Raw genomic sequence first — 19,835 nt, 5'->3', positions numbered from 1 at the left:
AACCATACCTTTCCAGAAATTAACTTCTTGACTTGTAATTTTCATGGCATTCCCTTAACGTATTAATAGCTAGGCTTACCATTTAAGTCGAAAAACGTATCTACATAAACGCTTGTTTACAAAGACGCCAATCTATACAAAAACTATCCACATCTCTCGTCAACATCTGACGCAAGACATCAAGCAGACAACTGGCAACCAGTCTAGCTTCACTTTTTCCTAGAAATTCATCCCAGATTCCAGTTCGCACTGTTTCTACACAAACCGTCTTAACATCGATCAACGTTGTTTATACATGGACAAGAAATATTTTGTTGGCAATAAAGGCAATTCTTGCTACGTAAATTTAACCTTTAAAACAATAATAAACAAAGGAAATACTTCACATTCTTAACGAAAGCTGGATTCCCAAAATCATTTTTTATGTGTAATATGTTGGATTTCAGCCAGATTAGCTTTTGATTGATATGATTTTGTTGCAGCTACAATTTAATTTAATATTTTGGGTATGACTAGAGCTTTGGCATACCAACCTAGGCATAATATGTTTTAAATGCTAACAAAGTCTTTCATATTTGCCTTTAATAGTATTGTGAGTATGATTTTATTACAAAGTAAGGTATTTTTGACAAATCTGGAACTTAAGGGTAATTTTTCCTGATCAGTCACCTGTCCGTTATTTACAACCATCAATCCTTACTTTGAAAGAACAGATTTAATTGATTCATTAAATAAATAACAGCGCTGGCCTTAGCAACGTGCCCAGAGGCACTCCTTAGAAAGAAATTATCCTCCATTAAATTATGATCCTCTAATATTTGACCACTTCTGCTAGTCTCACCGGCTTAATCCCCGTGTGTATCATGTTCTTGAGCGCGAGCACGCTGTGCACCGCCTGCGCGGGGTCGTGCCCGATCAGCGCGTACCCGCACACCACCATCTGGTGTAACGCCTTCTCGGCCAAGGCTGATGTCTCGTTTTGTTTCTTTAACAGGCATTCCTCCAACTAGAATAATTACTTTTTTTATAACCTAGGTATAAAATAGTACGATCAAATAAAAACAAAACGTAATCGTGAAAAAAAAAACATTCTTTTTTCTTTCATTTTAATTCTCCTTGGAAAATATCTTAATATGAGACATAAACCGAAGAGCAGAAACAAGCTTTGGTTGAAAACAAGTTAATAAGATCGAATAACTTCACACAGCCTTTCAACAGGTTTATATTATGGGAAGTGGAACCACAGAGCTAGCTACTTCACGATTTTTTAAATTCTAAATTATACTTACCTCTTTTTCTCCATGGCTCTTGATGACGTCCAGCGTATCCTGGAGTTCGCTTAGTCTATCCTGAATGTGGACTGTCCCGTTTTTAAGCAAAAGTTTAATCTTCATTAGCACCATGTCAACAGACCTAGATCATACGGGTTTTGATATAGTGTTGGCGTTTGCTGAGGGTATAATGTTAAGAACAGCCTATTTATATCCTATTCACAAACTGCTTAATAACGCCTCGCACTCCCACTATCTAAAATTCTCTTCTCACAGGCATAAGGATTATGCATCAATCGGCTTAGGCCAATGTCTGCCTATTAAATTTTCTTATGCTATACCTGAATCTTACCATCCCTTACCTTACCATATTTTGAGAATGACAATGATATATTTTGTAACAAAGATAGATATTGTTGCGTTTCATGTTTCTTTCCGAATACTTACTTCTGCAAGTCCACCTGGAACTTCCTCTCAAGGCTCTGCAGCAGATCATCACTCAACTTCTGCGTTATCTCATCCTCTATCACCTTATCCACTTCATCTTTACCGATATCCTTTGCATCTATTAACTGAATTATAGTTTGTTTATCATCATTACTACCATTGCTTGTCATCCCACATTTGGGCACCTTTATTTTTTTCGGGTCAGACTGATTGAACTATTTAATGTCTCATAGAATCCTTTTTTTCATTATCACAACAATGTTTTCATTTAAATAATTGTTCAATATAATCGCAGGCACTGTTGCTTCAAGTTAACTACATGTACATAGTACCTAACCTATTGTTTTCTCTTATGACGTACTGTATGAGGCAACATAATTCATACATTTTACAACTTTTATTACCTTACACAATAGTACCCGGTGCAAGGCCAGTCTTCCTCTTTTCTTGATTAAGAATGATTTTTGTTCTCAAACTTTAAGCTTGCTATAAAATATTATTACCATGATATGGGCTTTAGCAACAATTTGAATACCATTAATACAGTAAAGTATCGCAACATAATTCCCATCGTTTTGTTAACCTCGATCCTCCCCATCTTTTGCACGTCAATTTAAAAGCCTCACTACAATTTCAAAAAATAAATCCAATCTCTCAAAAATAACTTACCAAAAATATAGAAAACGTATATATTACAAACAAAAACATGACATTTCTCATAGTGTTATGGTCGATCAGTCAACGAAACTGATCCGAAAATAAATCTAACATAAATAAAACTGTTATATTCGTATCAACGTGTTTACGATGGAAAAGTCGTAAAAATATATTTTACTGATATCGAAGTGTGAATAGCCTATTTTTGTGAGTAAACATCGATTGCATTTGTTTTATGGAATCTATTGTAGGAGGAGTTTTGCGGTCTCTTACTTCTTACCTACGGGATGTATTTTTCTTCCGTCAATTCGGTGCTGTAGATTCTATGCATCAAGATGGAATTTTTATACTACATGATCAATAAAACAATCCCGTCCGTCTATTTGTTAAATATTATTAACATTTTCATTTTTGTTTCTTGTTATACGTGTATCAATATGTAGATTAAGCAGTTTATTTCTTGCATTAATAACTTGTAATTCTCTTATTTTGACCATAATAATAGCTATTTTGTCACAAAATGAATAAAAATCAATTTCACGTATTAATTTAGGTTCTAGACTAAATATTGACAAACGTATTCTATGGCAAAAATACCTAATGCATAATCATCTTTAGATTAGGCTAATAAGGGTCAGACTACCGGATTGTCGCAATAGTGGAAGCGAGATGCCGCATTACAATGACGACATATGCGGAGTATTGTCTCTTTTTAACACTCATCTGCATCAGTGCTATTTCAAGGTAGACAATAAAAACAAGATATTCTTCGAAACAGTCAATATAATGTAATCAAAACACAACAATGGTAAACATCACTTGTAGTTTTGTCTGTCACCGCATCAGGTCTTGTATTTACACATCTTGCTCTTGCTACATCTACAATTAGAACGTTTTTCCGTAACACCATTTGTTTTTGGTGCTTCATCCTAAAAGGTCAAATATTCCTGAATTAGTAGGTATTAAGGGCAAAGGTATTTTTTGATATCAACAAGTCCTTGCTTCGACATAATATATATAAATGACTTTTGCAGATAAAGACAAAAATATGGATCATGATGGACTGTTTGAAAATGAAAATCTCAAATGGAAGACCTTAATATAAGTGAGACTAAAAATAAACTTACAATGACGAAGATACTTACGTCTCTACAACAAACTGAGCGGCACAAATCTTGTCTATCCAACGACTCCAACAATGAATAGAACTGAAAGCAAAAAAGTTTTCATTTACTCAAGGTTTTAGATTTTAAGTTTCACCATAACTAACAAAAATGAACCATAAGCCTACAAGTTTAAGGGCGCTTTCAATTTCGACGATTGGTGCCGGACTGCTGCAGTCCGGGTATCGTACTGCGCACGGGTGGTTATGATTTTTATACAAAATGTCTCGACGCAAAGTCGTGCGACAGCAGTGCGCCGCACGTCCGTTGGCGGATCGGCAACAACCTGTGTCAGTCGTTGTTCGCTAGGGCTGTGAACGCGTTTTTTAACAAAGTGATATAATTCAAAGAAACATTCTCTAGACATTCTAAAATAGTTCAAAAAATCAGCTTTTAATCTAAAGAAAGCTCAGCGTAAAGTGTATAAAAATCACCAGTTTTATATTTTAAAGAAAGCATTGGCGTCGCCCTAGTACGGCGTCGTTTATGTTTCTGCCGAAGCAAGAGAACTAACAATAACACTTCCTCGTCAGAGTCCATGGCACCGACTAAAGTTGGGTTTCGATGGAAATCACTAAAATGCGATCGGACTGCAGCCGCGTATCTCTTCAAATAAGACGATTTACGTCGTACTGCTGTCGTCCGGCAGCAGTACGGCTCATGGTCGTAACAACCGTGTGGCAGCAGTCCGGCACCAACCGACTAAATTGAAAGCGCCTTTAAATTATTTTTACATTACCTTTAACTTGGCTTCGTAGAGGATGTCCAACAATACATACACCAACAGTTCAACAGCGTGCACAGCCAGACGAGCACCTCTATGGGAAAAGTATTATGTTCAACAAATACTTTATTCATTCAACAATTTTCATAAAACGCCAAATAGTCGCTAAACTAATCAAAATTTGTATCATGAATATTAGAGAACCGATTAGCATACATGTATGTATTCTATACTTCTAAATACTATGAAATCATTGCAATTACGTACTTAATAGATAAATTGTACCCAGACATAGAACAGATGATCGTGCTGACATCACAAACATTTAAGGAATGAAAGAGGGATAAGTTCTATAATTTTAAGCGACAAAAGAGAGCAAGAAATCTTTGGAAATGAAAAACTTTGATTCTTAATATAAGGATCAAAGTGCACTAACTTGACCATCATCTTATACATGTCACACAGACAGCAAACAGCGACGTGGTTATTGGTCGTGTGGGTGGTCGTCAGATAGGCAGCAGTAGTGGTGGTTGTCCTACGGCCGCAAGTGGTCTTCTCGCAGTACCCGTGCACATCGCCAAGTGGCATATACTGGAAACGGTTCATTCATCATCATTTGACAAAATTTATGATGAAATAGTTGTTATTGCTATGAATGTACATTTGGTCAGATTTGTGAGAGATCCAATTTTATATGGCGAGTTTCTGGACCTATCTTTGAAATATACCAGGATCTTATGTTTAGATGAATCGATCGATCAATTCACTCTAGCTTATCACGGTCCACTGCTGGGCATAGGCTTCTCCCAAGGTAGACCAGATCTGGATCACGATGTGCAAAATGAAGGGAATTAAGATTACTGATAATATTATGCGCAAATGAATTATTGATAACTTACCATTATAAATACAGTTACGACAATAAAGATAAGTGACTTAGTAAGACATTCCACTGGACAAATATGTTCTGAAACAATTAAATTAGTAAAACCAAAGCCCTTTGTACCGAAGTACACAAGCCCTAATGTGTTAAGGTCTAAGGTCTTCAGCCTAGATAATAAGAATTTAGAGCTTGTGTAAGACGTCGGTAATTAAAATGTCAAATTTGAAAAGACAAATCTTGCTTTTTTAATCTTACTGAAATTTTCGCAACTACTCATTGATGAGCGATAAACGTGATGAAAATTGTAGATAAAACCTAAGCCCCTTAAAAATATCATAGGTTTTCACTGTGCCTGGCTCGTAATGTCTTCTTTCTAGCTTTACATTCTGCGTAGGAGAAGGCTTTTCTCCTTCGTTGCTCTGCCGCTTACAAAAGCCCACTCTCCTCAGCAATGCGCACGCATCCGTTAAATACAGCTTTAGGAACTTCGGCCGCTCTTTAAACAAATTTCGTACCCAATTGAGTACCTAAGTTATCTAAAAAATCCCAGAATCTGTTGGGTAGTAAGCCTTACCTCCAAACATTGTAGATTGTCGGACGGTACTCCGATCCATTCCCAAAAATAACTTGTTCATTTTCAAATAACACCACTACAAAAGTATTTTATCTCTCATATTTTGGACTCAATGTAATTACTCATCCATTGCCTAAATATTATAATATTAAAATACCATAATTTAACAGAAATCACTACATTTTATTCCTACACGCACAATTTAGCAGATTTTTGACGTCGATTTGGTTTTTATTTGATTACTGACTCAAATGGCAGATGGTAGCGTAAAGGTTTAATTTTTACAACCGAGTGACAACTTGTGTAAGAAGGTCTAATCCTCTACAGAGGAACTACACCTAGTGTCAAATTGAATTTTATTTTCTCTGCTTCACAATCAAACATTATAGACTGTACTAGCAGGCCAAGGCTGAGTCATAGCTCCTTATCACTTAAAATATTTTATTCTACAAATTTTACTATACCCGAAATGTTACTATCATTTTCGATGCTGATTTCGTTCCCCTTCCTTCATGTTACAGCTTTTCTATGAAATATAAACGAATTAGAAGGAAAGACATATAGTTATAACGATGAGCTTTATTTTTTCTTTCTATGTTTTTCTGCATTTGGACATCCACCTACACAAGTCTTTCCTGTCTCGACGCATTTGGAACAGTTCATCTTTGCATCCACTGAACTTTTTGGTTTCAAAGTCTCTTCTGAAATGGTTTGTGTTTTGGGAGGCGTTGAAGGTTGCGGTGATTGTGCTGGTTTATGTGGTTTTGGAGCCTTTGGCGGTTGCGGTGCATGTTGTGTTTGTGACGAGTGTGGTGGGAGCGACGGTTGTTTCGAAACACTTCGTTCTTCCGGAGTCTTTTCCTTTGGGGAAGGAGTAATACTTCTTAACCCTGAACTGGCAGCAGAGGTGAATGATGACTTCAATGCAGACAACAAGGATTCTTGGGTAGTTTTGCTGGATGAGGTTTTACTCGCTTCTGAATCATATGTTTTTGCCGACGTGGCAACCGAAGCGGATGGTCCAGTTGATGCGTTTTTTGTTTGCGGTTTTGGGCGCACGCGCATTTTCGGTTTTTCTTCGACCAGGGTAAAATTCTCACTTGAATTTGCATCAGAATCAACCAACTGTAAAGAGAAAATAGTTTTTTAGGTAATTTACATCAGACATTCCCTGGTAAAGCAAAAGGCAGTCATAAAACAATAAAAATAAAAAAAATTGTGCTGAACTTTGTACCTTCGGAAATTTGTTCCGCAATAATTGCGATATTCGAGATTTTTTTTGTTTCCTGAATTTCATACACCATTAACTACTTCAGCTATTCAAATCTTTCAACAATTCCAGTTCCCACAAAAATACGAAGAATTATTTTGTCTCGTCGAGGTTTTAGATCTTAGTATTTAGGTGGGATTATAATATCTGCTTGAATGATGAGACAATAGAAAATAAAACAAAATACGTACATTGTCATTACCTGCGCATGTCTCCGGCATGAGGCGCCACACTGCATCACGCTGATGATGCGTCTATATGCGTCATAGAACTGCAACATAAAACAAAGTGTTTAATCAGGTTCCTGATATTTCATAATATTACCTGTACATGTTACGGAAGAAGTGGCTCTACAAACTAAGCAGAGAGGCAAAACGAAATACTTAAGTGGAAAACCTGTACATGTGCAAATATCTACATGTACACTTATGGGCAAAATTGATTGATAGCTACTATTGGTTTGATAAGAGCGTATGATGATCGCCTACGCAAGTCTTTTGGTGATTTTTATAGAGGGATTTGACAATAGACTATCGTAAGGATGTTTTGTCGTGAACCGTTTAATTCAAGGTAGATACACAAACTTTATACATCTGCACTTAAACAAAAATAAACCTATTAACAAGAAAATCTAAATCGTCAAACAAAAAAAAAATCATCAATCCGTATAATCATGAATATAACTACATAACGAAATGCCGTTGATTTAGCTTCTCAAATGCTTCTGTTGGATCCATTCCAAAAGTTTGTTCATTTCTTCACGGCGTAACGCTAAACGGTTACAATAGCATGTCTTGTGTTGCTGGGGAGTTACATGTACCTAATGTTACTGTTTTATCATAGTAATAGTTGGTCCGATGAAATGTCCATCTTTGGGCATCCATCGAAATATTGCGATGGGATTTGTCATGCTCGTATATATGGCATTGAGATAAAAGGATCGTTTCGCGAAAAAGTTTCTAAAACAGTCATGTGAAGTTGATATACAGTATCCACTATATTTAGATCTTGTTCACGTTTTTCAAGTTTTTTTTTCGAAGTTTCAAGATTAATATAGAAGATTTTTAAAGAATTGTAACGAGCATGGTAGCTAGTCTGTATAGTAATTTAGGTAAATTGATAACCACTAAGATTTCGTGTTTTCTAGTTTACATTTCGTTGCCGTGGTGAAAGAAATTAATATCATCCATAGTAATCAAAGTACACACAGTTTTAACTATATTGTTCTATCTGCTTCTTAATATTTTAAATATTATCGAAAATTATTTTCAATTGACAGTTGAATAATAATAATGTGACTTACTGTATTATAAACGGCAATTATCATAGAAACAAGAAAACCCACTGTGTAGGTATATACTTGAGTCGCCGGTCTGCATGATCTGAGGAGGATAAACGTTAATTATTTAAAATACTTCTTTAGTTACAAATAGAATTAACGCAATTAAGAACTCATAAGAAAGAAAGTCAAGGAACAAAAGTCTTATTTGGCTTGCGTTTGGCTAAAGCTTTTGGAAAATAAAAAAAAATCTCTTGGTCGCCCTCCAGCCCACCTGAAGTTGCCCACAAGGGCAACGTGGCCCTATTCTACAACTTCGTGAGGTAGATAAAGTAAACAATTCTTTTGTTTACTTTACAGGAGAGGAAGCGTATTGTGTCAGGCTAAACATAAAGCGCCTTACAGAATCTCCTGTATTTGGCTAGTCTGCATTAATATTGCAATTCTTAACGCACTGACCGCGGGAACCCTCGGTCAATAGAGATTTACGACTTATTTGACATTCTTGAGGCTGGTGAGTAGCGTACTGAAATTACATCTGATGCATTAAGTCGGTCCTCTATCGAGGGTCCCATAATCGAACGGGGCACGACCCTGGACCTACCGCTAAGGACTGTTAAGTTGCCACAACCTGCCGCTTAAATGAACAGCCTGCATTTTTTTGTCTAAGTAGACGTTTTATTACTGTAGGATGATAAATTATAAGAATATCTATTTCCAATACCAAACTTCTTAAACAGTAATATAGAAATTGCAACGTCACAGTACAGATAAACAAGCATACAGTTAAGAGCATTAAACGTACTCCATTTTATATTTATAATGTAATCTAATGATCTTCTGAAAAAATATTAGAAGTTATTTTTAACGAAAGATAATATACAATGAGTATTTATTGCTGAAAAACACATTCCTTTAGCTATTTATTGTATAAACGAAATGTGATTTACAAAAACACGAAACTGAAATGCAAAGAGGAGTCTGCAATAATATCAGCTGCTAGAATAGGGGAAATTTTAAAAAAAGTTGGAGAAAATAATAATATCGTCCTAAATAGATGATGAAGTTAAAATAGCTTTAAATATCAAATCACGTTCTCGACGTAGAAGCATCACGTAACATTGTACACCAAAATTATAGTGGACTAACGTTAGCGCCCCAGGAAAAGTCTATGTTACGTTTCTAGGAAACATGAAATTTGTAGCGACCCGTATTTTTCACAGTTCACATGTCTAGCAAAGTCGACCTGACGACCGTAGCTCAGTATAGAAAATAATGGATAGATTTGGGAGAAGCCCTTGCCTAGCAAGGCGGCACAGTGGGATCGACAAAAAAAAAACTTAGACCTCAGTTAAGAGTTACGCAAAAATCGACTTAACATCCTAAAATTAAGTAACGTAAGGAATGAAAATTCGCTTCGACATACATCAAGAAGTTCTCAATGAGCGCGCAAGGGCAGGCCTCGCAGATGCACCTGGCCTCCTCCTCGCGGTAGGCGTCCACCAGCCCGCTGAGGCCGCTGATGCCGCCATCGCTGAGCGCGCTATGTCGGCAGCTCAGGCGACACCCACCAGACCATATCTGCCGGATGACAGATGCTGTTGCTGCAAACTGACTGTTCTCATGTGTCTGAAAGGCACATGTGAACAACAGGTAGCTAAGTGAGCAAAAAAATCAAAATACACACCGCGGACTGGCAAGGAAGATTTTTTCAATACATGGCAAAATAAGCTTTGTAATTATCACACTAAGTTTCAATCATATTGTCTTTTTAACGGACAAATACACTAAACACATATCTGGAACAGTATTGTGGAAGGTTCTGGAGGAGGCCTAAGTCTGGGGATGTATACTATGATGTAGGAGCTTGGATGATGCCACTCATTTGGAACACAATTTGAAGTAGTATAATTATCAACATTAACTCCGCAGTGTTCAGTAGGCCAGGAATACAAAAAGGAAATGGAATAGAGAACATTTAAATTCTTACCAAGAATCCATTTTTTTCCCTTGTAAAAGGAGTCACTGCTTGGATTGAAGCATAAAGTATCTTGGAACACAAAACTACGGTGGCTTATGATATGAGTGTTGTACTTACGAGGCTATACAATATTACAAGGAATACTCCAAAGACAACGTAGCCGGGAACCATTTGTCTGGTTCCAGTTGCCACCTAAAACGGAAACATCCAATCAGAAAACCATTCTTCAGTTTTCTAGTTCGTATTTTTTTGTTCAAGAAAATAGTTATTTTTTTATAAGTTATAAGTAGGTAAACCGGTAATTGATACTTTCTCAAGGTAAAACCGTGGTTATTAGACACATACATTGTTTTGCTTGGACAACCCGGCAGGCTCGATGCAACATCAAATTGTGCACATTCAGTTTAATTTACGGCTTTTTTTGGAAATTGGAAATATGTTTGACATCAGAATCTATGACAAGTTCGTTATTTAGACATCTTCAATGACAGTATTTTTTTTCGAATCGTTGTGGTTGCGGAATTTTATATTTGGGTCCAATGGGAAAAAGGTTTTTCTCCAAACATTAATCTGTTTCATAAATTATTGAAAAGCAGTTTTTTTAATGCTAGAGCATTTAGGGATCCATCAAGGTTTTTATTTTATTTATTTTATTTTTATTATCACAAACACGTTTTCTTACAATCTATGCTATAAACCTTATATGAATATGACGTTCAAAAAGTACTCAGTAGCTTAATTTGACTATTTTAATTTTTAATTTCAATTTGAATGTATTTTCAGACAACGAGGGCCTGAGCAGCGGATGTGATTCGAGTGGTGTGCGCCAGGAGATAGCTCGGGACTACGCCGCACTGCAGTCGCGACTGAGAAGAGAGTTTTCTGACAGGCGCGGGAAACTGTATGCTGGTGAGTTGGGTCTTGTTGGACATGATAGACAATAAAACGAACGTAATGAGAAGAATCGCTTCCAAAAAGCCTTACCTTATAAAAAAAGTTTTAAAATTACACTTTTACACTAGCTTTGTGATTTTTTAGTTTGCAATTTGGAAAGGTTTTTAAAATATTTTCTGGTGTGAAGCCAAAACCTAGAATCGTGGTGATTGTTGCTTTAAAAGGATGTCACAGATAACGTTTGAGTCAATCGTCCTGGATGGACTCAGGCGTTATTTAATGAATATTCAATTCGAGACGGATAAACCTTTCGCAGAAGAAAAGACCTGGTGCCAAATAATGGGAATATGGTAGGAAAAAAAGGAGGAGTTTTATGTTAAATAAAACTTCTTTATCCTCAGCAACTCGACCCGTAGCCACTGAAGAGCAGTTGTCTGCGGATTTTCGGAAGAAGCTTGCAGAGTGGCAGCTTAAGAAGGGAGTCAAGCAACCTCTGCCAATACCGGCCCGACAGGATCTGAGCGACGACTTCCTTAAGAAATGGGGTAAGGGGACGATAGTTTATTGTACATACGTAAAATAATACTAGAGTGTATTAAACTTCATTACCTATCAGGATTTTGACATAAGCAGGTCACGATTTGCACAATTTCAAGCTATGTTTATTTTACTTAGTAACTATTTATGATAATACAATGACTGAGGTTATTGCATTACCATTTTCATCTTTGGTATCTTCTGTTAAATCAATTCCAGATGAATGGAGACGCATGAAAGAAACAAATTCAGTTCCATCATGGGGGGAGGAAGTCAAACCTGATGAAGTAGAGGTTCAAACTTCAACCGGGCTCTTTAAGTTTCAAGGTAACAATTTACTTTAAATTTTACTTGGTTGCAAAGTTTACAAGTTTTAAACAGAAAAAATCATTGAATTACTTATTTAATTTAACATTCTGTGCTAATGCAAAAAGTATTTAAGATTTATTCAAACTTTTACTACATTATATACTTGTACTTCTACTTTAAAAAACGGTATTATGGTAACCCTAGCTGTTATAAGAATCTTTCATAAAATGACTCGTCATTTTCCAGGTATTTCACGCTCCTTCACACGTAAGCTTCATGAATGGGAGAAGTCTCAAGGCATCAAGCCTGAAGCGTCCACATCAGCTCTTCTCCGCGCCGCCAGAGCTCGGAATACCAAGATCCCACAAGCAACTCTCACCAGGACCCAGTCTGATGGCAGCGTAGCGCCATCTACCGCTGGGTCTGGTAGACTACATGCTTCCAGTCTTAGTGTAAACGATGCCGATGATTTCGATTCAGAATACGATAGAGAAGAGAATTCTGTAAGTATTGTAAATACATTAAAATACTTTATGCCTTAATACTGATGTTTAGAAACCAAACTAAAACTTTCTACGATTCTAACCGTTAAATACTTACGCTTCAATATAAACCCTTTTATGTCTTTCCATACAATATCTTTACTTAGACTTCTTTAAACCTCTCTTTCTAGCTTGATGGTGCCGATGAATGTGACGGCTCAGAGACTCGTGGAGCAGTTCTCGTCGAAGTGGAGGCTGAAGAGGTCTGCACAGCTGCTCCACTGATGGCCGTGTCTCCCCGCCACACTCCTCAGAAGCCGGTGTACACGTATGGACAAGCAGAAGCCAGGCTCCTGTGCGAAACCAGCTCGGCTGTCACTGGGACTGCAGTCTTACAGCCAAATGGCGCCGGTAAGGTTATTTTATATAAATAATTTGGAAGAAAAACCTATTAAATATATACCATATTATTTATATTATAAGGTAAACTCGATGCTGTATTTCATATATGTTATTCTATACAATTTAATTAACTGTCATGTGACATGAAACCTTACATCCACATTAAAACCTTACTAATTGTATTCCTTTTTTCCAGTTATTCTTTCAGACGCCCGCAGCGTGAAGTCGGGAGCTCGCCCAAAGATCCGTGAACAGGTAACGCAAACATTTTTCACAAGCCAAGAAATTCAGTTTAAATCTTTCATAAGTAAATAATTTTACAGAATAAACACGGAGAAAAGAACAGAAAAAAGATTATGAGACAACCGAGTATAGAAGAAGACGCCATGTTCATCAGAAAAACTATAGAAGAAATAGAAAGAGGAAGCTCTAATCGTTTCAAAGATAAAGACACAACGGATAATGAAAGTCGTCATAAAAGTCCAGATAGAGAAACGCCAATAATTCACACACACACCGTAGAAATTGAAAGAGATTATAGTCCAAAAGTAACTAGACATGAAAAAGATAGAAATATTGATACCAAAGATAGGGATAGTTTTGAAGAGAAAGATGATAGTAAGCGAAAAGATACTGATAAGGCAAATGGTAAGAAGAAATCAAAATCTAGAGCTAGATTAGAGAGGGAGCAATCTAAACCTTCTGAAAGTGATACGGAACCGGATGTAGATACGGTTACAGTTGAGATACCAAGAAGGCGCAAGCGGCCGCGGAGGGCATCAGAAAAGCCGAGGACACCACCGACGTCTTTACACTCGGATTCAGAAGGAGAGGTACGTAAAGTTATTTTTAAAGTTATTATCTATTTTATAGTTCTTCTACAAATGCGTATCTATTTAATGTATGTCGGCTACTAGCTTCTGGCTCTTATCTTGGCAAGGTCAAAGAATTTATTTTCAGTCTCGGAATTTTGCTAAGCGACGAATTCCTTCTTCAATTCTATGTTTTTATATGAGTTTAATTTTAATAATTTTCCAGGTCTTTGTCCTTAAACTCAAAGCACCAGAACAACGCGACCACTCTCCAGAAGTAATTGTCAAAACGACTCGCAAAATATTCTCACCAGTCGTCCGCAGTGGCGAGTCAGTGCCAAGAGCTGTTATACCAGTAGACGTGGAAGACCTAGCCGAAGTCAGACCTTCAGAACACAGCCACCGAAATGAGGTCAAGAAGAAGGAACCTAAAGCTGAGAAAGGGAAACAGGAGAAAAGCACTCGATCTAAAAGTTCTGGTGATCTGCAAGAAGTTGAGGAGTTGAAGAAGAGGACCAGACCACCTCTGCCGTCGTCGCCATCGTCACAGAGGAAGCCACAGCCTAAGGAAACAGCACCTTCCATTCGGATTATGATCCAGCGATATAATAAGAAAATAAACGAAGATGGTGAGCATAATATAGCAATTTTTTGTCGCATAAATATCATTGCTTTAACGTAAATATTTGGTTTTGACTAAGTATTAAAATGGCACAGTGTTTTGCGGATAAACAATTAATTAAATTAAGACTGGCATGCCATATACAAGTTTTATGAAAATGTGTAAAATCCCATCCAATAATGTTTACCTCATAACAATCAAAATTCACAAAAAACACCTCAATGTACCAAAACCAAATTCACAATAGATAAACAAAACATATTAAAAGGAAAAACAGGTTCGAAAAACAAGTTTTTAATAAAATCTTGTGTTGATGTGAATGAGACTTCAGTTGTGATTGCGGTACAAACAATAGAGTATCGTCATCGTGATTATGTGGTATGATTGAAGGTCATACTTCTGGAGCCAGCAGTGGGGCATCGTCACCAGCCTGGCGCTCACCTTCCACAGAGAGACGAAGACCTCCTGATATGCCCGTTGGTGTAAACATCAGGTAATAAAGACAGATTTAAATCATTTTTTTTGTATTCTAGTGTTTCCATTATTACTACTAAATTCTATTATTATTATAATAATCGAGAAAATACTTTTTGATATTTCTGTTTTTTATCGTCGAAATCAGTGTACATATAATAAAGTTTTTTCAGTAACGATGTCGTAAATCCTCGGACAGATGTGCTAAGGTCCAAAAAAAATCTCGATTAAAATGTTACGTTAATTGTTTTATAGAAATAATCCGTTCCTCGAAAGGGAAGTCCAGAAATCAGCAAGTGCTTGCCAGCTATCCCGACGAGATCCAACATCAGCAGAGAAGCGACTCACGCCAATACTCTCCAGCGGGCACGACGGAGTCCTCAAATCTCACAGCGCAAACGCTTTGCACCCTGAAAAACCTACAGAAATCCCGGTACAGAAGAAGATAGAAGACAGTCAAGAAACTATTATACCAACAGCTAGTACTGATACTATAGTACCAGATTTGACCAAGAATCTACCTTCCACGTCCGAATCGCTTCCTGCATTAAGACACGTATCAGACACAGCTGTTCCAACATTTAGCAGCTTCATGTCCGGGAATCCAGGGTTATTTGGGAGGTCGATATCGACAGTAGAACCTCCGACCACGTTTTTGGATTACGATGCCACAACTGCCACTTTGTCAGAGAGGGCTGCGAAGATAAGGGCGGCGAGGGAACGGTTCCTGTCTTCGACGGTGCCCATGAGGAGGGAGGGCACCAGCTCGGCGAGTGATTTGAGACCTGGAGACAGGTGGGTCGTACTATAATATTACACAACTTCTACGCAATGTACTGAGAACTTATAAACGTAGTTTAGGACCAACAGACCAGTCAACTAAGTTTAGTTGTTTCTAAATTTATTTTTATTGTGATTTGAAAAAGATGTGGTTGAGTATCACACTGTTTTTTTTTAGAAAATCAATTTATATATTGGTTTTATTGAAACCTATTTACCTATTTTCCCTATTGCCTATACCTCCTTATACCTATTTTCTCGTTAAACAGATCGAGCCGTATAAGCTGCGAGAGTGACGTGACGGAGTCCCAGGGGTCAGGGTCTCAGGAGGCAGGCGCTTTGGGCAGGAGTGCTTCCACCGGCATGGTCAATGTGGACAGAGAAGCCTGGCAGAGAGTAGCCGATGAAGGTATGAAATAAATAATATTTCTAAAAGTGTTCAATACTTATTATTTATATGAGTGTCAGGGTCGATTAGAAAGGAAAAAACACTTACAACTCATTCGTTGGAAAGGAAATTTCCTTAGATGAAAAATAATTCGGTGATAATATTCGAATGTACCTACATGTGTTAAAGGATAGCAAGTTATAGTCCTAAACGAATGATTCAAAACCAATCTTTGTGCACTATTTAACCTCAGAAATATAAATAAAAAATATAGATAGTGCTCTGTGTCGCCCGATCGCCACTTCGTATATCCTCTCTATGGAGAAGAGACAGTACTAGAAACTCCACAGCACATCACGCTGCCACTTTTTTAACGACAAAGCACAGTAAAAGATCGAACTTGGAAGCTTATCAAAATCTGAAGCTGAAGGTATATTCTGCACCAGGTCCTCGCCGCGAGGGTCGCTCCCGCTCCCGCTTCTGCCTGAGCCGGCTGGCGGCGCGGCTGCGGCGGCGCGACGACGGTGGCGCCGTGTCCCGCCTGTGTCGCCAGAGCTTGCTAGTCCAACTCATTAACAAACATTAAATATACCTGTACGCGTTGCAAATTGTGTTTTACTTCATTTCCCAATTTTGTTTCCAAGCAAGGAGGTCGGATGACGGACTAGAAGTGGCAAAGAGCCAGGAGCAATTGAGAAAGAAGTCTTTTGCTAAGCAGCAGGATAGTAAAGCTTGATGAAAAATGAATTTTATGTAGGTACCAATAATTTCAGTCAGTTGCCCGCGATCAACCAATAAACAACTTACATCGCATCTTTTGCGACTCGTGTCACTTTACACTTGTGGCGGTACATTGGGAATGGCTAAGGTGGCTTAGATGGGATGAGGCAAAGGCTGTCTCAAAAAATAGAGCTTGAATTTAAGAGACACAAGAATGAGGGGTAAATTGTGGGAGGTAAAAGAAAAATAAAACAATAGTAACCATACTTTATTTTCAAATTTAATATCGTTTCGTACAATACCGTGTCAACAGTCCGACGTCCATTCAATAGTTCGGTAACAATAATTACCATATCAAAAGGTGGTTGCTGGAACTAATAGCATTATATATAAAACACTACGTTTCAGTTATTCATTAGTAGGTAATAATAAGACTCAAAAGAACACTTACAAACAATATTAATGGGTAATTTGGTTGAGGTAGATTCAGTTTATCAATATTTTTACTTTTAATAACTAATTTTTTTTTGTTTTGTGGGCACATGATTTTAGGCAATTTTCGCGAGTGTTTCCGTTCTCTCCGCTGTTGCGTAGCTTCTAGTAATATTATTTATAAGAAAAGATTTCAAAGATCTTTTAAGCTTATGCAATCTAAAAAGATGAATCAGAAAAAATATTATTTCCAACAAATTACCTCCATAGTGCATGATTCTACAATATTAATTAATTATCTTATAATCGAAATACAAAACCATGACTCGACTCATCATGCCCACAACATTTTGAATATAACCTTATTTTAAAGTTTTTTTTTTCGAAAATTTGGGATATTTTAATAGACGCATAAAGAATTTAGAATAACGATAATAATCTTATTTATAAAACAAATAAAAGAAAACATTAATTTTCCACTATCCCAAAAAATACAAAAATGTTCTACGTGAACGAAAAATGATATTAAACTACCCCAATTTCTCGAATATACAAATATTTGACTTAAAAGCACGGCTTGTGGCTATCAATACCTTACATCAAAATTGAGCCACCAAAAAGGTTTTAATTTTTATCTTGTATAATATTAATTAGATCAACATCTTAATTATATTCTGAAGAAGTGCTAATGGTGCTTTGCAACGAAATAAATAAAAATATTACGACGGCATGCTAATACAAGTGTTATATTTATGTAAGTAAATACTTTTTTTTATTATTAATCGAAATAATAAAACACGTTCGAGTCCTGACCAAAAATTATGAATATTTTGGGAATCTGATATTATTATTATTATTTTAAAACGAATTTTATTCCTAGACTTACGATTCCGAGCAATACCATACCGTCATAACATTCTTACCAAAAACTCTAAACAAACAAACCAAGCAGACATTTTGGAAAGTTTGACAGTTACTACAGAGGTTGGTCCCCTGGTTTACATAGACAGAACATAGAAAACGCTCTCACAGTTTGCTATACAGCCAATTTTCCGTCGCAAAGTTAACCATGCGATCTGACAAAAAGAAGACAAAAAATATATGACCCTTCTTACGTAGACGGGTAAGAAAAGAACTTAAACAAAACTCGTGTTAGATCTCAAACTACGTTAAAATTTATATTTCTTTATATATTTGGACGCGTTTAACTAAGTACTTGATACTAGGTCATCGCCACCACACTGAGTCTTATTCATACTGTATTTATTTCGTCATTTTACAATCAAAACATGAATCAGATCATTAAATTTTCTTTTTATAAAATAAATAAATTGAATATCATTTTGTTAGTTATATATTATAGTATCAATCTGGATTTTTCCAAAATAGTTTTTTTGTTGTGCATTTGTAACGATAGCCATCCACGATTTGATCGCACAATGACTGAAATATCAATATCTGGCGCTCTAGACAAATGACATTTCTACAAACATTTACCAAAACTCAAATGTATAGGAATGACAGTTCTAAGTTAAGTTACTTACAGAACTGTCATCTCCATACATTTTGACATCTACCATCGCTAGTAGTAATGTTATCAGTCTTAGGAGCTAAACAGAGAATTTATAACCATTTTATATATGTATTACGTACAACAAATATAACTATTCTATTGCTTTACAATTTCAGAGGTATCACAAATATACCTATTGTGTTCAGCTTCCAAACAAATAACTGGATACAATGACCGAAGATAACATACATTGCTCCATTCATTTGAAAGTCAGACAAACTAGCTAGTGTTGTGCAATCAATGGATGCAAAAATCTTAGGTCAGTGTAAACAGTCGCATTTATTTATAACTATAGAAGCGACGTGGAACTTTAATAACATATTATTGCTTAAAAAGATCTATTATTATTGTGTAACAATTGGTCAGCTATGTATTATTAGCTATGGTACTAACTTATAACATTACTGTGTATATAATGTAATATAAAATTATAAAAACGATGAAAACTGTATTTACAACATATAATCTGATTGGGAAGTATGAAACTATTGCATTAAATGGAATGTGAGTTTGGGCCCTTCGTACACGTGGCTACTAGTCTCCGATTCACGACGATTTAATTCAACAACTTTACATGAACTTCTATAAGTTTATATCGCGGTAGTTCCTTGAAGAATCGAATGGCCGTGTATTGGAGACTTAAGTCACCTTTTGTACAAAAGGCTTTAGTAGAAATAATTGTATCTATGGAATAAATATAGTGGAATGGCATACCCGTTTTGAAATTGTAGAAAATATATGAAAAAAAATAACATTTTCGGGGATGGTTGCATGGAAAACAACGAATTAAACTTTAGTCCAATGAAAAGATACATTTCATCTTCCTCTGAAATCATTGCGTATCTTTTAGTGATTGAATTAAAAACATTCATTTGAAAAACAATTAACCAGTGCCTTTACTGTAAGATTTTACAGCTGAGCTATTCTCGTTGAGGAAGAGAAACGCTGCTACGGGTAATATAGGGTTGTCTCTCTTTTATAACGATAAAAGCACCGCTTTAAAATCTCATAGTACATTCATAGGTCATTTATCAAAGTGACAACCAGAAAAAGACTAAACTTTATCAATATTTATAACAATTAATTTATCGGTGTTAGTGTGAACAGCATACAAAAGCACTCTAGCTTGCTACTAAGCTTTCCAACAAAAACTGTCTACAT

At 36.4% G+C, this 19,835-nt stretch overlaps 3 protein-coding genes across 6 annotated transcripts in view; 1 reads left to right on the top strand and 2 right to left on the bottom strand.

The window, feature by feature from the left end:
* The window catches only part of LOC113493367, a 32,000-nt gene extending 15,443 nt beyond the window's left edge, over window positions 1-16,557 (top strand). For both annotated transcript variants that reach the window (XM_026871315.1, XM_026871314.1), the window contains 12 exons: window positions 11,033-11,158; window positions 11,545-11,688; window positions 11,900-12,007; window positions 12,236-12,492; window positions 12,663-12,882; window positions 13,070-13,128; window positions 13,197-13,706; window positions 13,912-14,314; window positions 14,698-14,800; window positions 15,037-15,576; window positions 15,831-15,970; window positions 16,396-16,557. In XM_026871315.1, the coding sequence (XP_026727116.1) occupies window positions 11,033-11,158; window positions 11,545-11,688; window positions 11,900-12,007; window positions 12,236-12,492; window positions 12,663-12,882; window positions 13,070-13,128; window positions 13,197-13,706; window positions 13,912-14,314; window positions 14,698-14,800; window positions 15,037-15,576; window positions 15,831-15,970; window positions 16,396-16,535 (2,750 nt within the window). In that variant the 3' untranslated portion in view covers window positions 16,536-16,557. The remainder of the gene's footprint in view (window positions 1-11,032; window positions 11,159-11,544; window positions 11,689-11,899; window positions 12,008-12,235; window positions 12,493-12,662; window positions 12,883-13,069; window positions 13,129-13,196; window positions 13,707-13,911; window positions 14,315-14,697; window positions 14,801-15,036; window positions 15,577-15,830; window positions 15,971-16,395) is intronic.
* Window positions 3,141-6,099, bottom strand: LOC113493369. 2 transcript variants are annotated; one of them, XM_026871318.1, is made up of 7 exons: window positions 5,720-6,099; window positions 5,498-5,641; window positions 5,162-5,229; window positions 4,699-4,853; window positions 4,278-4,356; window positions 3,521-3,583; window positions 3,141-3,304 (listed from the first exon to the last, which is right to left on the bottom strand). In XM_026871318.1, the coding sequence occupies exons 1-7, from the start codon at window positions 5,778-5,780 to the stop codon at window positions 3,218-3,220; spliced, it is 657 nt and encodes a 218-aa protein (XP_026727119.1). In that variant the 5' UTR covers window positions 5,781-6,099; the 3' UTR covers window positions 3,141-3,217. The 2 variants fall into 2 exon arrangements, with proteins under 2 accessions (XP_026727119.1, XP_026727121.1); XM_026871320.1 differs by lacking the exon at window positions 5,498-5,641 and having other exon boundaries at window positions 5,720-6,095.
* LOC113493368 lies at window positions 6,283-10,881 on the bottom strand. Of its 2 annotated transcripts, none has more exons than XM_026871316.1 (6): window positions 10,595-10,881; window positions 10,367-10,441; window positions 9,695-9,897; window positions 8,293-8,371; window positions 7,192-7,260; window positions 6,283-6,844 (listed from the first exon to the last, which is right to left on the bottom strand). In XM_026871316.1, the coding sequence occupies exons 2-6, from the start codon at window positions 10,418-10,420 to the stop codon at window positions 6,299-6,301; spliced, it is 951 nt and encodes a 316-aa protein (XP_026727117.1). In that variant the 5' UTR covers window positions 10,421-10,441; window positions 10,595-10,881; the 3' UTR covers window positions 6,283-6,298. The 2 variants fall into 2 exon arrangements, with proteins under 2 accessions (XP_026727117.1, XP_026727118.1); XM_026871317.1 differs by having other exon boundaries at window positions 9,695-9,849; window positions 10,595-10,878.
* Window positions 16,558-19,835: the final 3,278 nt, after the last annotated feature.

This window comes from Trichoplusia ni, chromosome 4 (genome assembly GCF_003590095.1).
Source record: "Trichoplusia ni isolate ovarian cell line Hi5 chromosome 4, tn1, whole genome shotgun sequence".
Lineage (NCBI taxonomy): Eukaryota > Metazoa > Arthropoda > Insecta > Lepidoptera > Noctuidae > Trichoplusia > Trichoplusia ni.
The sequence above is the reverse complement of the archived record's forward strand: the minus strand, read 5'-3'. Positions and strand labels throughout refer to the sequence as shown.

Excerpts from the sequence above, each read along its gene's own strand:
- LOC113493369 (XM_026871318.1), bottom strand. The coding sequence starts at position 5,780 with ATGAACAAGTTATTTTTGGGAATGGATCGGAGTACCGTCCGACAATCT. Across the intron at positions 5,230-5,497 it reads AAGAAGACATTACGAGCCAG|AACATATTTGTCCAGTGGAA; the intron begins GCACAGTGAAAA and ends TAATTGTTTCAG. Across the intron at positions 4,854-5,161 it reads TCGTAACTGTATTTATAATG|TATATGCCACTTGGCGATGT; the intron begins GTAAGTTATCAA and ends AACCGTTTCCAG.
- LOC113493368 (XM_026871316.1), bottom strand. The coding sequence starts at position 10,420 with ATGGTTCCCGGCTACGTTGTCTTTGGAGTATTCCTTGTAATATTGTAT. Across the intron at positions 8,372-9,694 it reads CTCATTGAGAACTTCTTGAT|ATCATGCAGACCGGCGACTC; the intron begins GTATGTCGAAGC and ends TATCCTCCTCAG. Across the intron at positions 6,845-7,191 it reads CATGCCGGAGACATGCGCAG|TTGGTTGATTCTGATGCAAA; the intron begins GTAATGACAATG and ends TTCTCTTTACAG.